Source organism: Phoxinus phoxinus (genome assembly GCF_949152265.1).
Source record: "Phoxinus phoxinus genome assembly, chromosome: 8".
NCBI lineage: Eukaryota > Metazoa > Chordata > Actinopteri > Cypriniformes > Leuciscidae > Phoxinus > Phoxinus phoxinus.
In genome coordinates, this window is record NC_136883.1 from 6928549 (window position 1) to 6941714 (window position 13166).

At 39.9% G+C, this 13166-nt stretch overlaps 2 protein-coding genes across 2 annotated transcripts; one reads left to right on the forward strand and one right to left on the reverse strand.

The window, feature by feature from the left end:
• The first annotated feature begins 929 nt into the window (after nucleotides 1-929).
• On the forward strand, nucleotides 930-6058 carry ttc36 (tetratricopeptide repeat domain 36). Its single transcript, XM_079620823.1, has 3 exons — nucleotides 930-1084; nucleotides 1330-1518; nucleotides 5200-6058. Exons 1-3 carry the CDS (start codon nucleotides 979-981, stop codon nucleotides 5466-5468), a joined length of 564 nt encoding a protein of 187 aa, XP_079476949.1. The 5' UTR covers nucleotides 930-978; the 3' UTR covers nucleotides 5469-6058.
• Nucleotides 6059-8709: 2651 nt separating this feature from the next.
• Nucleotides 8710-12796, reverse strand: LOC307002573 (F-box only protein 40). Its single transcript, XM_079620306.1, has 4 exons — nucleotides 12599-12796; nucleotides 12242-12266; nucleotides 10264-12108; nucleotides 8710-9040 (listed from the first exon to the last, which is right to left on the reverse strand). The coding sequence occupies exons 2-4, from the start codon at nucleotides 12242-12244 to the stop codon at nucleotides 8822-8824; spliced, it is 2067 nt and encodes a 688-aa protein (XP_079476432.1). The 5' UTR covers nucleotides 12245-12266; nucleotides 12599-12796; the 3' UTR covers nucleotides 8710-8821.
• Nucleotides 12797-13166: the final 370 nt, after the last annotated feature.

The window sequence follows — 13166 nt, forward strand, 5'->3', positions numbered from 1 at the left end:
CTGTTTTTCTATTTGCATGTGTTTTCTTCAGTTGCACTCTCGGCCACCGTACAAATGTATTATATCGTTCATTTAAAAGGTAATTCATCCAGATATCCAAAACAGTAGCTATCAAAAATGAGTATCAAAATATGGGGACACTTTTTGATGGGAGGCCTGTGCCCCACAACTTGATAAAGGCTAAAAATATGTGCTTCAAACTAAGGTCTTAATATCATATTTTAGAGAACATAATGCAAGTGAACACAATAAAACTATATTGGTATAGGCATTTAACATGAGGCAACTATATACAGTAATTCAACTATTCTTCTATTTTCCAAACCACTGGATGCGTTTGTCGATTAATTAACTGAATGGATTTTAGATTGAATTAAGGTGCCATCAATTTTGCATCTTTATATGGATGATTTATTATGGAGACACTGGTATCATTGTATTTTTGCAATGCCTTTTTTTTTTTTTTTTATCTGTTGTTGTTGTTGTTGTTTTTATTTATTTTTTACATTTGGAGCTTGAGTCTGCAATAAAGTATGATGATGATGATGAATGGGTCCCATCAACTTGGTTACGGACATTTTTCAAAATATTTTATTTTGTTTGCAGCAGAGGAAAGAACTTCAATAATTCAATTAAAGAAGCTTAACTTGATGGTGAGTAAATGATGACAGAACTTTCATTTTTGGATGAACTATCCCTTTAGGCTATGCATTTTTACAAATAATTTTCTTAGCTTGTCAGTTTGTAGATAAGTCTGAAAGTGCTACACACAATGACTTCGACAGAGCAGTATGTATGTCAGGCTTTTATATCCTTAACATCCCACAGACTTAATCAAACACAGACCATTTCAAAGTCCTGCTTCCACCCCCTTTTCTGATTGGCTAGTGTGGAGTGTCGTAAAGTGTTTTGCAGGGAACTCCTCTTTTTCTATAAAAATCCTCTGATTTTGGATCTTGGTCCACTCACTGGGAGGAAATGGCATCAGCTCATGACAGAGCCGTTTTACAGGCCATCTTTAACCCTACCAGCCCTTTTGGAGATATTCCTGGATTAAATCAAGAAGATGATCTAATAGATGATGGTAAGATGAAGATCCATAATCAGAGGATAAATTACTAATAATGATAAACAACAGTCTCTCACTTAATGTCACGTTGTGATAGATAGATAGATAGATAGATAGATAGATAGATAGATAGATAGATACAGTAGATAGATATATAGATTTACTTTTAGACATAAATCACTTCTTTCATACTTGAAAATGCTACAAAGATGTGTTTGAATGTGAACACTTCTATGCATTTCTTTCATTTCTATCTCTAGACAGTGCTTTTGAGCCAGAGCTACTGAAGCAGGTGAAAGATCTGGAATTGCAGGGAGTTTCAGCTGCCGAGTCTGGAGACCTGCCCGCTTCTCTTCAGCATTTTAACCAGGCCATCAGAATCCTTCCACAAAGGGCTTCTGCCTACAACAATCGAGCTCAGACCAAACGCCTGCAGGGAGACACGAAAGGTGATACGCCGCTTCCTCTCTCACCCAGAATCGGCTGGAAAGTTTTCCAACTTTAATTTCTTTTTTTTTTAAACCATCAAGGAAATACAGTACACTAGTAGCAGTAAAACAACAACTTGTATTACTGTTCACACAAATCATGATTAGCCTACAGAGGCAGATAATCAATGAATTAAGACTTATTTTCATGCAGTTCCATACACAATACTTGACAATGTTATGACCTCAAAACACTTTTTCATAGTACAGTGACAATGATTGCTAAACTAATACATCATGACATTCACATCGCATAACTAAATCCATATAGCTTTTCTGACATAGTAAACTTGCTCGAGTCTCGCGTGAAAAGCATGTCATAGAGTTCAAAGACTTGTACAAGCCAGCTAAAATGTCTTGGTTGCTTCACCAAATGTGTTTTTTATGTCAGGTTTAGTCACTCTTAAAAAGGTTCTTTATTGAAATTGATGGATCAAGTAAAGAACCTTCAACATCAATGGAGACTTTCTATTCCACAAAAAGTTCTTTCGATTTTTTATATGTTCTTCACACTAAGAAAAAAAATGTTATTTTAAGAACTGTTCTCTAATGGCGCTTTTCCACTGCATGGTACGGTACGGTTCGGTACGGCACAGCACGCTTTGGCGCTTTTCCACTGCATGGTACGGTACGGCTCGGTTCGGTACGGCTCTCTTATGGCGCATTTCCACTGCATGGTACGGTACGGTACGGCTCGCTTCAGCTCGCTTTAAATGGTACCACCTCTGTTGAGGTTCCAAGCGTACCGTACCGATACTAAACGTGACGTGAAAACACTGCAGATCACTGATTGGTCAGACAGAATCGTCACTTCAGCGTCATTGTATATTTGCTACACGAGACACTAAACCCGCTATATTTAAATAGCCAGACAACAGCAAACGCGGTAGCACCTGTTTTTAGAGTTTTTACTTGACAAAAAAAGTTCAAAAAAATCAAACAAGAAATGGCTGAATCGTGGTCAGTGGACGAGGTGCAGACGTTCCTCTCGTTGGTTGCCGAGGAGCGGAAGTAGCACAGCTCTTAGCCGCACACGGCTACCACCAGACATACAACTTAACGATCAGTCCCACCCACTTTGAAGCGGTACTAACTGCAGTGGAAAAGCAACCGAGCTAAAGCAAACCAAACCGTGCCGTACCGAGTTGAGTCGTACCACGCAGTGGAAAAGCAAAGCGAACCGAACCGCTCCACGCCGTGTTGAACCGTACCGAACCGAACCGAGCCGTACCATGCAGTGGAAAAGCGCCATATAAGGTTCTTTGGGGAACCAAAAATGGCTCTTCTATGACATTTCTATGACCTTTAGGAACCTTTATTTTTGACCTTTTAGTGCCACTAACCAGACATTTTGTATCAGAACTGCAGCCATACATACAACTTTCAACATAAAACATTTCCAAATACACATCGTTTCACGTGTTAGCATACTCACTTTTCCCCACCAATAAGACTGGGTTTTTAAATGTTTAAGCTTGTTTCCATCATGTAACATCTTGCAATTTTCTGTTTTTATCTCATAATTTGGAGGGTAAAAGTCAGATTTGCATGATATAAACTCAGATCTTGTGAGATAAAAAGTCACAGTTGTCTTTTTTTATTAATTAATTATTCCGTGGCAGAAGTAAGCTTCCATATAAAAGATCTAGGCCTGGTTTCATAGACAAGGCTTAGATTAAGCCAACTTGATAATGCCAACACATTTTATGAGGTGGTTAATTCGCACAAATTCATACGACCTCACTCATATGAATTCGTATTATTTTTTATAAATCGTACATATTTTAAGAGTTGCCCAATTCGTATGAATTCATACACATGACTCTGCCCCTAAACCTACCCATCACTAGGGTTTAGACAAATCGTACAAATTCATACGAGTGAGGTTGTATGAATTCGTACAAATTAGCCACCTACAATTGGTCGTGAGATAGCGTTGGATTAAAGGTGCTGTAGGACATCTGGGAAAATGATAACTTTAGCCTGATAGCAGTAAAAGCGTAAATCGCCGTCCAAAGCCACGCCTCCTGAAAGCATGAGGCGAGTGTGCATGTGGTGAGCAGGACGAGGTCGAGGGAGGACGGTTGGAGGCCAGTAGCGTGATTACTAAGGAGCGATACCTGCGCAACGCACCGGTCTCGTATCTCTCATGGACGAGCAGAAGCATAAAAGGAGGAGCGATGACAGTGGAGATCGAGACAGGAACAGGCCTGAGTTTATGTTATGTTTTTGCTTTATTATGTGTGGCGGTAGTCGACCGTGAGGGGCTGGCTTCTTTACTTTCGTTTTTTAATTTATTATTAAAATTGTTGAATGTTCGCCGGTTCCCGCCTCCTTCTTCCCACAGCCAAGAATACCGGACACAATGGTACTGCAATACATCATGTGCCATTCATCGGTTAAAAAACTACAATTCACCGGTGAGAGTAACAGTACTACAATACCAAACGTAAACAAATTCTTAAAAACAGAATTAGATGCAGCAAGTTTTCGGTTTGTTTAGCTAACAAAACTTGTCAGTGTGTAATAATATGTCTTGCATGACAGGGTTTCCACAATGAGAGTCTGCTTGGCTCCGATGAAGATATATAGATCCTTTGCCAGTGCCACTTGATGTCGGCTCAGAAGGAAAGTTAGGTTGTTGCTGCTTGCTCTCCATTCTCGCTCTGTCTGCACATCGTGCGTGAGCGCGCAGATGACTTATGTCTGCGTGAACAGCCTGCGCAGTTGCGCAGTGGTATGCAAACACACGTTGACTGACAGGGAACACATGCTATACGACCGTTCGAACCGAACGCAACGATTGAACAAACATTTTATGGTCCTACGCCTTCCACAGACAACATGCATTTATAAAAATACATTTAGGGCCCTATTTTGCACCCAGTGCAAATTATGTTGTATATGCCGACGCATGTATCATTCCTATTTTGCACATGACGCACAGCGGCCTTTTCCTTCCACAGACGCACGTCGGTAAATTAGGGAATTAACTTGCGCTCCCGGGGGGCGGTTATAATAGCAATCCGCCATGAAACAAGCGCGCCTGCTCTAAAAGGGAATGTGAGATGACGCTCTGATTGGTTTATTGTACGTTACGCCCAAACCACACCTATGAGTAATGTAGCTACTTCAGACCAACCCTTTTTAGATTTTTAGGTCAACCCATTTTTAGATCTGAGATCCGCCCACAAAGTTACTTGTGTTTTACGTTTGATACTTGCGTTTCAGTTCGTTAAAATAGGGCCCTTAGACCGAGAGTGATTGCTATCGGGATATGAGGAGACTTTCAACCAGCATAACAAAAACAAAAACAGATAATCACCTACGGCACCTTTAATTCAGGATTAGGCCTTAGTTCAATTGGAACATTTAAGTAGCTTTAATAAACGTGCCTTACAAAAAAACATTACTGGTGTGCATCTTGAGAAAAAACTATGGCACTGACATATTCTAAGATATGTCAGTGCAAGTTGCTTTCAGTTATACAGTTAAAACATTTTAGTCTGGGACTAGGCTTAAGCCTTGTCTGTGAAACCAGGGGATCATTTTGGGTTTCATGCAAGAAAGGAAATTAGTCACAAGGTGTGGAGCTCATTTTTGGGTTATCTCACTTAACTGATGATCTATAATCTATCTCAGGTGCAGTTGAAGATCTGGAGCGTGCCATCACTCTCAGCAGCGGCGTTGGGCGATCGGCCTGCCAGGCTCTGGTCCAGCACGGGCTTCTTCTCAGGTTGTCGGGTCGTGATGAGGAGGCTCGGGTGGACTTTGAGAGAGCAGCGGCTCTAGGCAGTGAGTTTGCCAGGCAGCAGGCTGTGATCTTGAACCCCTACGCTGCCCTATGTAACCGCATGCTGTCAGAGGTCATCAATAAACTACGCAACCCAGAAGTGTCAGAGATGCAATAGAGTATGAGCAACATACTCATAAATACTGTATATTCATTGTATTGAAACGAAGGCATTTGTTTATTAATTTTGTATTTTAACTGGTTTTAATAAGTGAATAAAGTCAAAGCTTTTTCAGGTGACTGTCACTTTGGGGGATGTGGGGAATGCAACAAATAAAAATATATGTTTAAAATACAGCATATATATGACTAATAAGAAATATCTTTCAGGACTTTGCAACACCTAAAATAATGAGAGCACTGCATGGAGGGATTGCAATAAACGTTATGATGTGAATTTATGTCTGTATAATGAATAATAAACGTATCTAAAAAATAAAAACAGCTATAACATAAAATGAATAAATATGTAAGATCACCAATCAAATAAGTAAATGCGTTACATCGATCATGCTGAAGAATATGATCAGATTGGTAACACTTTACAATAACACATTTGTTAACCTTAGTCAACTACATCAGTTCACATGAACTACTAATAAACAGTATTTTTACAGCATTTGTTAAATCAAAAGTTGTATGTGTTTATGTTAGATAATGCACTGTGAACTAATTGAACAAACAGTAAACAGTTGTATTTTTATTAACCAACATTAGCAAAGATTAAATATAGCTGCAAGCAGCCATTACGGGGCCAAGCGCAAAAGCAGACAACGAGATATGCCTACATGGCTGAAAGTGTGAGACAAACTGCAGCAAGGAGCAATTAAAGACATTTGAAGATGAATTTTGGCAAAATGGTTGAAAAATCACATACAATAACTAAAAATATGATTATCACTTTCGACCAATAGGTGGCGCAGTAACGAAACTGATGTGATGTGATCAGAGTGAAGTGACAATGACACATACAAAGTTTGGTGTCAATATGTCAAGGCATTGCAGATGTAAAGCCTGAATAGTCGTTTTGGCATCATGCCTCAACTTTGCCGCTGCGGTATATAAAAACGGTTTCGTCTATCAACACGAAATCCATAACTTTTACTCGGCACGGTCTGGAGATGACACGATCCGATTTTGGTGAAAATCGGACGTTCGGTCTAGGAGGAGTTCGAAAAAGTAGGTTTTAAAAGAAAATAAAGATGGCGGACAGGAAGTTTGGCTGACTATGGCAAAATTTGTATCTATGTTTTCAGCATAACCCAAGGAATTTATTGAGATCAGTGTCATTACTATAGGCAAATTTATTCAAAAGTTATTAGCATTTCGTGAAAATTTGTTCCAACTTTTGACCAAAAGGTGGCGCTGTCTTTAAATCTGTTGAGTACTTTCAGGACATGGTGTTGATGGCACATACTGAGTTTCATAATGTTACAGCAATGCATTCGTTAAGTATAGCATTTTACATCACTAAACTGCATTGAAGTCAATGGGAATTTCATGTTTTGTTTAGTTTTAGCGCCACCAAGAGGCTCAATCCCACAGTTTTTTTTGTGTGTCCTCAGACTGAGCCCATGCATCTGTGTGTGAATTTTGGTGAAAATATCTCAATTAGATTCAACGTTATAGACATTTATGTGAAAAAACACGTCAAAAACGACTGACACGTGACTTTGATTGAATTTTACTACCCCTTACGATCAATATTTTGAGATTTGGGCATTTGCATTAAGCTATCGACCTATGTTTCCAAACTTCTGACGGTGGTTTCGTCTCGATCGGACTAGCGGTTTCGAAGATATCGCCAAATGTTTTTTAAGCGCTAAATTACAACGCTGCACAAACCACATGCCGAAACCTGGCAAGTCTGGTATCGTTGGACTCGGCAACGATTCAGGAGTTTAAGGAGATGCCTCCCATGAGAATAAGTTGACCACACCCAAAGTTATGAGCATTTGAAAAAAAAAAAATCCACTAGGTGGCGCTGTTTCGAAACTTCTCAGGCTCCTTCAGGGCATTGTACTGATGACCCGTACCGAGTTTCGTAAAAATTCGTTCATGCGTTCAAAAAATACAGCATTTTAGCACATAATTCAAAATGGCCGACAGACAAAATGGCCGATCTGGAAAAATTGGATATCAGTCGACTCGGCATGAAGCCCTGAATCTAACGAGACCACGTTTAGGATTCTTGGACAAACCGTTCAGAAGTTATAAGCCAAAATAGCAATTTTTCATATCTCCGGACCAGTAGGTGGCGCTGCGCCGAAACGCAGCATGCAGCTTCAGGTCATGCTTGTGATGACATGTACCAAGTTTGGTCTGAATACGATAAAGCGTTGCAGAGATACAGCCTTACGTCTATTTTCGCAAGTGCTACGTACAATTTGTTTGTGCGTTTATCAAAAACGGTTAAGCGAATCAACTTGAATTCCATAACTTTTTGTCGGCACTGCCTGAAGATGATCTGGTGCAATTTTGGTGAGAATCGGACAAACCGTCTAGGACGAGTTCGCAAAAGTAGTTTTTTTGGACAATTCAATATGGCGGACATATTTTTTTGACGGAAAATGACGTCATATAGTGCAATCGAATCGGCATGAGCTCAGGAATCAGAGGAAAAAAGAATTTTGTTGATACGCCTTACGGTTCAAAAGTTATTAGCATACAATTTCTGAAACTTTGGACAGGTGGTGGCGCTAGAGGGAATGAGTTAGAAACACCAAAATTGGTGTATTTGATGTTGGGAATGTCCTCTATCAGAATGTCAAACCAAAACAACTTTCCCGCATACGCTTCTATGGGCTGCCATAGACGCCCAGTCGGAAGAAGAAGAATAAGAACGGGAACAGATACAATAGGTGCCCGCACCTTCAGTGCTTGGCCCCTAATAAATGCTGTAAAAAGTATATTGCTCATAGTCAGTTCATGTTTTTAATATATTTAAAAAATGAGACCTTGTTGTAAAATGTTAACATCTGTTTCACACTTTCACCATCTCAAATGCATTTAAAGTATTACGGTTATTTTTACTGTAAGCTTTTATGGCCTTTATGATTTTTTAGCCAGTAGAGGTCAGCAAAGATCTGTCTGGATAGTCCACTGAAGAAAAAATAATAATAATTCTGCATCATTTACTCACCCTCATTTTGTTCCAGACTTCTATGGCTTTGTTTCGTCTGTGGAACACAAAATAAGTTATTTTGAAGAATTTTGGTTACCAAACAGTTGACTTTCATTGTATAGACAGATAATAATAATAATTTCTCAAAATGTCGTCTCTGACATGAGTGTGAGAGTAAATGATGACAGAATGATGATCAGTAAATGATGATTTTTTTTTTTTTTTTTTTTTTTTTAAGTGAACTATCCTTTTGACTAACAATTTTATCTAGAAAAAATGTGATGAGGTCAGTTCATGCAGCATGCTTTTATATTATACGGCCACAGCTTTCGCCACACAGACGTCTCTTATTCTCTGTGTGCCTTGACAGTAGTGAGGACACTATTGACTAGAGTCTGAAACTCTCCTCTTCTCTCCTGGAGATCTGTCATGCTGGGTAATGGCACAGGTTCACTTCGAATCTCCTTCTGATAGAAAGGACAGACCTTCAGGTGCTCTGCCATAGAGGGCATGTCTTCAAAGACCCATTTATCCACTGGAGAGTACAGAGTGCTAAACTCCCATACCTACAAGGAGATGAGAATGGTTCCATATAAATCAGTGCAATTTCAGTAAGGCTTTGTAATGACTGAAAACTATGGTCCTAAAATATTACACTTACAGTAAAGCATCACTTATGTCATTGCATTAAAAAAAATGGCATTTTTTAAAATACTTTTCAAGCAAAACATTACACACACACACACACACACACACACACACACACACACACACACACACACACACACACACACAATATTTACAATGATAAAACTATAGTACTGTACAAAATTAAGTGGATATCACTTTGAGTAATGTTGTTTCTCATTGAAATTACTAGGGCTAAATATATATGCGCCTTTCCAGTGCCTTTTATGAATATGTCAATATGGTGATCAGTATTCCAGAGTGCTATTTGTATTGTCTTTCCACAGTGCAGGTTACACTCCCTACTGGTTAAACGCTAAGATCATTTGCTTCCAAAACAATGAGCTAAGAGAGAGAGAGAGTGACCACCTGTCATCCAAAAGCAAACCTTTACCAGTGTATGCTGACTGACATGGAGCCAGAGACAGTAAAATGACCCATGTACCCTCTCTGACCCACATACTTCAGAGAATAGATAACAGAGCACCAACGTACTTAGAATGTTTATCATGCCCTGCATTACCTCTAATGTTCCTGGAATAAAATTAGACAGGGATGGAATTGTTTTTTTTTGTTTTTTTCATATTGAACTGTGACTGTGCACATGATTTTGAGACTTATGGGAATCTTTTTATGAATAATTAAATGAATGACACAAAATTAAACAATATTGATAATAATATGACTTCACATAAGCTATAACTCACATGAACTGGAATACAGTGCATGAAACATAAATAAAACCTTACATTAGAGAATGTTGTGTGATATGTTCTTAGGTTATTGCACACACACACACACACACACAAAATACCGGCATGGCTTTAGTTTGAGGTCATAAAATAAAATCTAAAATGAACGTTCCTAGAAAGTTTGGAACTTTTTCCCAAAGAAATAACCAAAGCGAAACCATGCACTAATGTTTGGAGGACGTTCTGTGTTTTCTGGGTTTAAAGATTATTTTGTGTTCCACAGGAAAAATAACATACAGGTTTGGAAAATAATTCAGAGAATAATTACAGACCTATATTTTGTTATGCTTTTGAACTCTTCTAGGAATTATTTGAAGAGTATTGACTGATGATAAGAGCAAGGCACTTACCTTTTTCCGGGCCCTCCAGGTGAATCCCCCATGAGAGTATGTCTTTTTCTCCCATTTAAGGTACACCATACCTTTTTGCTGAAGAACAGTGCTGCACACCTCCCTCATTAACTGGGAAACTTGAGATAGACGACCCAAAGACACACTATCCAGGTAACTCACAATGTGTTGTAAAACCTCAAAAGGAAGTCTGCTCAGAGAATCCAGATTCCTTGCTCGTTTGCGTTCACTTTCAGCCATTCTTACTCCTTTGTAAAGTGATGGTGCCACCTCTGGTCGTAAGACGAAAGTGCTAAGATCTGTGTCATAGCTCACTGTAGTCTGATATTTAGATGGTCGAAATTTCTTCTGGCTGAAGGTGCAACCAAGGTAAGCCAGTGGGCACCGCTGTAAAAACCAGCCTGTAAGACATGACTGAATGTCTCCATGCACGTTTCTAAAGTGCCAGGGGTATTCATCACGCCTGAAGGCATGACAGCACAGGTTCGTAAAGGCTGAGCAGGATTTGTTGTGTCTCCTAGTCACACATTCGGTCTGAATCTGCACATGTAGGTTTTGCGGTTGGTCCTCAACAACATCGGCCAAAGATGCATCACTTTTGAATGGAGCAGAATGAAAGTCATAGGTCTGGGTGCCACAGTCAACATATAGCCCGTCGATTCCTACAGACTCACATATCTGATGACCTTTTAGTTCTCTTTCTAGTGCACACAGCAGTGTCGCCTCTATCTCATTCGCCTTTGGGAGCTCTTCAATACCAATGCCTAAATCAGATGTATCCACATTCTGGTGTGTCTTCTTAACTATCTTTGATGGATCCTTGAGGTGGCTACGCTTGGCTCTGTAGCTGGTTGGAAAGTTGAAAGAGTGTACGGTTTGAACTTCAATGGGCTCTAAATTACCATAAACAAAATCTTTCTCTTTAGGTGTGCAAGCAGCCAGCTGACCAAAGTTGATAAGCATGCATCCGTTGTGAAGCAGATACATATTATACTCGGCCACGTTCACTTCTTTACCGAGTCTGTCAAGAATGCCATCTTCCCAAGGAGCTAAACCTGTTCTGGAAATGTCATCCGGGGAATTCTGAGGGGTCACTTTTGGGTCTTCCTTATCCTTATTCGGACAACTTTTATCATCTAAATTCTTCACAGTTTGCTTGCATCCTTCCTTGTCCTTCGCAAACATTCTCTCCCACATCTCGTAATTATCCAAGCAAACCACATCTTTACTCTTAGCAAGGGCCAGACTCTCCTCTCGGGTTAGTTCTTGTCCTTCTTCCCCATTAAGATTATTCTCCAATATCTCTTCCGGGTGTAAGTTTGGAGACTCCCAGCGCTCTGGATCAACACCTCCAACAGCTCCATCCAGTTGAACTTCAGGCTCCTCCATCTTCTCTGTCAACTCAGGGAAGAGTGTCTTCATCTGAATTGAGCTAAACAAAAGCTTCTGATCTCTGAGGGCCATAGCAACGTCTAACTGACTCATGCAGTTTGGATCCTGGACGGCATTTTTGTAGAAGGTGGTATCGGTCTCGTTCACAGGCCATCGGTTCCATTCCAGGGTACAAGTGATCACACTGGCAGGACACACTTCCAGGTGCTGGGCAATTTTTTGACGAGTCATGGTCATGGGACAGCCATAGCTATAGTTGAGGCAGAGCACAATTTCCTTAAGGCAGAGAAGACGATGCTCATCCTCTTTACAAAGATGAAAGGCTGCACCGCATTTCAGCCGGCAGGAAATGAAGACACATGACGCTGGGATGTCTATGGGAATCTTGCAGTCCTGGTTATAACATTTTTCACAGTGTGCATGAAGACCTGAGCTTGTGGTCCTATTCTTGCCCTGAAGGTGACAGTCCAAAACATGTATTTGTGGCCAACAAGATCACCACATTATTGTACTTGCATTGTTTAATACATAACATAAGCTTGTTTGAAAGCAGAAGTGTATGACAACTTTAAAACTTGAAGCTTACCATTCTTGTGTTTGAAAATAAGACTCTGAAATGAGACAAGGGAATAGACGCTGAAAGCAAACAAGTCTCTGAAATGTTCCACTGTTGCTACTGTCTAGACTATTATTGACTTGTCTTTCAAGACTAGACACAACATAAGACCACATGAAAAAACAATTCTTAGACGACACCAAATAAATATTTACATATAAGACTTTCCAAAACCTAAACATTGAGCTATTTGACCATAAAAAATAGCAGAACGCCTAAGAAATCTGTTTATAATAACTGTGCACCTTCAAACGCTGCATCAGACAACCTTTGAATTGAATACAGTAAACAGGTTTGCATAAATGTTCCGTTGTCAGCCTCACTTACCCCTGGCTCCCCTGATGAAGCTAGCACAACTTGTGTTTCTTTAAAGTCGTGTTCCTAATGGTTAGAGAGTCAGTCTGATAACCTGAATGTTGCGGGTTCGATTCTCAATACCGGCAGGACATGACTGTGGTGCCCTTGAGGCATCTAAACCCCAGTCACTCCCTGGGTGCCACACTGGCTGCCCACTGCTCCGTGTGTGTGTGTGTGTGTGTGTGTGTGTGTGTGTGTGTGTGTGTGTGTGTGTGTGTGTGTGTGTGTGTGTGTGTGTGTGTGTGTGTGTGTGTGTTCACTTGTAAATACCTCTCCTGTGTTCAGCTGTTATAAATAGACAAAGAGGCAAGTCAGACTACGCATTTGAGAGACATAGGTACATTACATCAGACATAATCATTGTCATTTGTATATTGGGCAAACTGATTGTCAAGAATGATCTGTAGCTACTACATAACAATGAGGACAGTAGTTGTTTATTTAGCAATTGAGTTTTGGAGTGGTGAGTAAATATGAGTGAATTGATATCAGGAGGCTAATGTCCATAGATAACAAATATATTAAAAGAAAAAGAAAA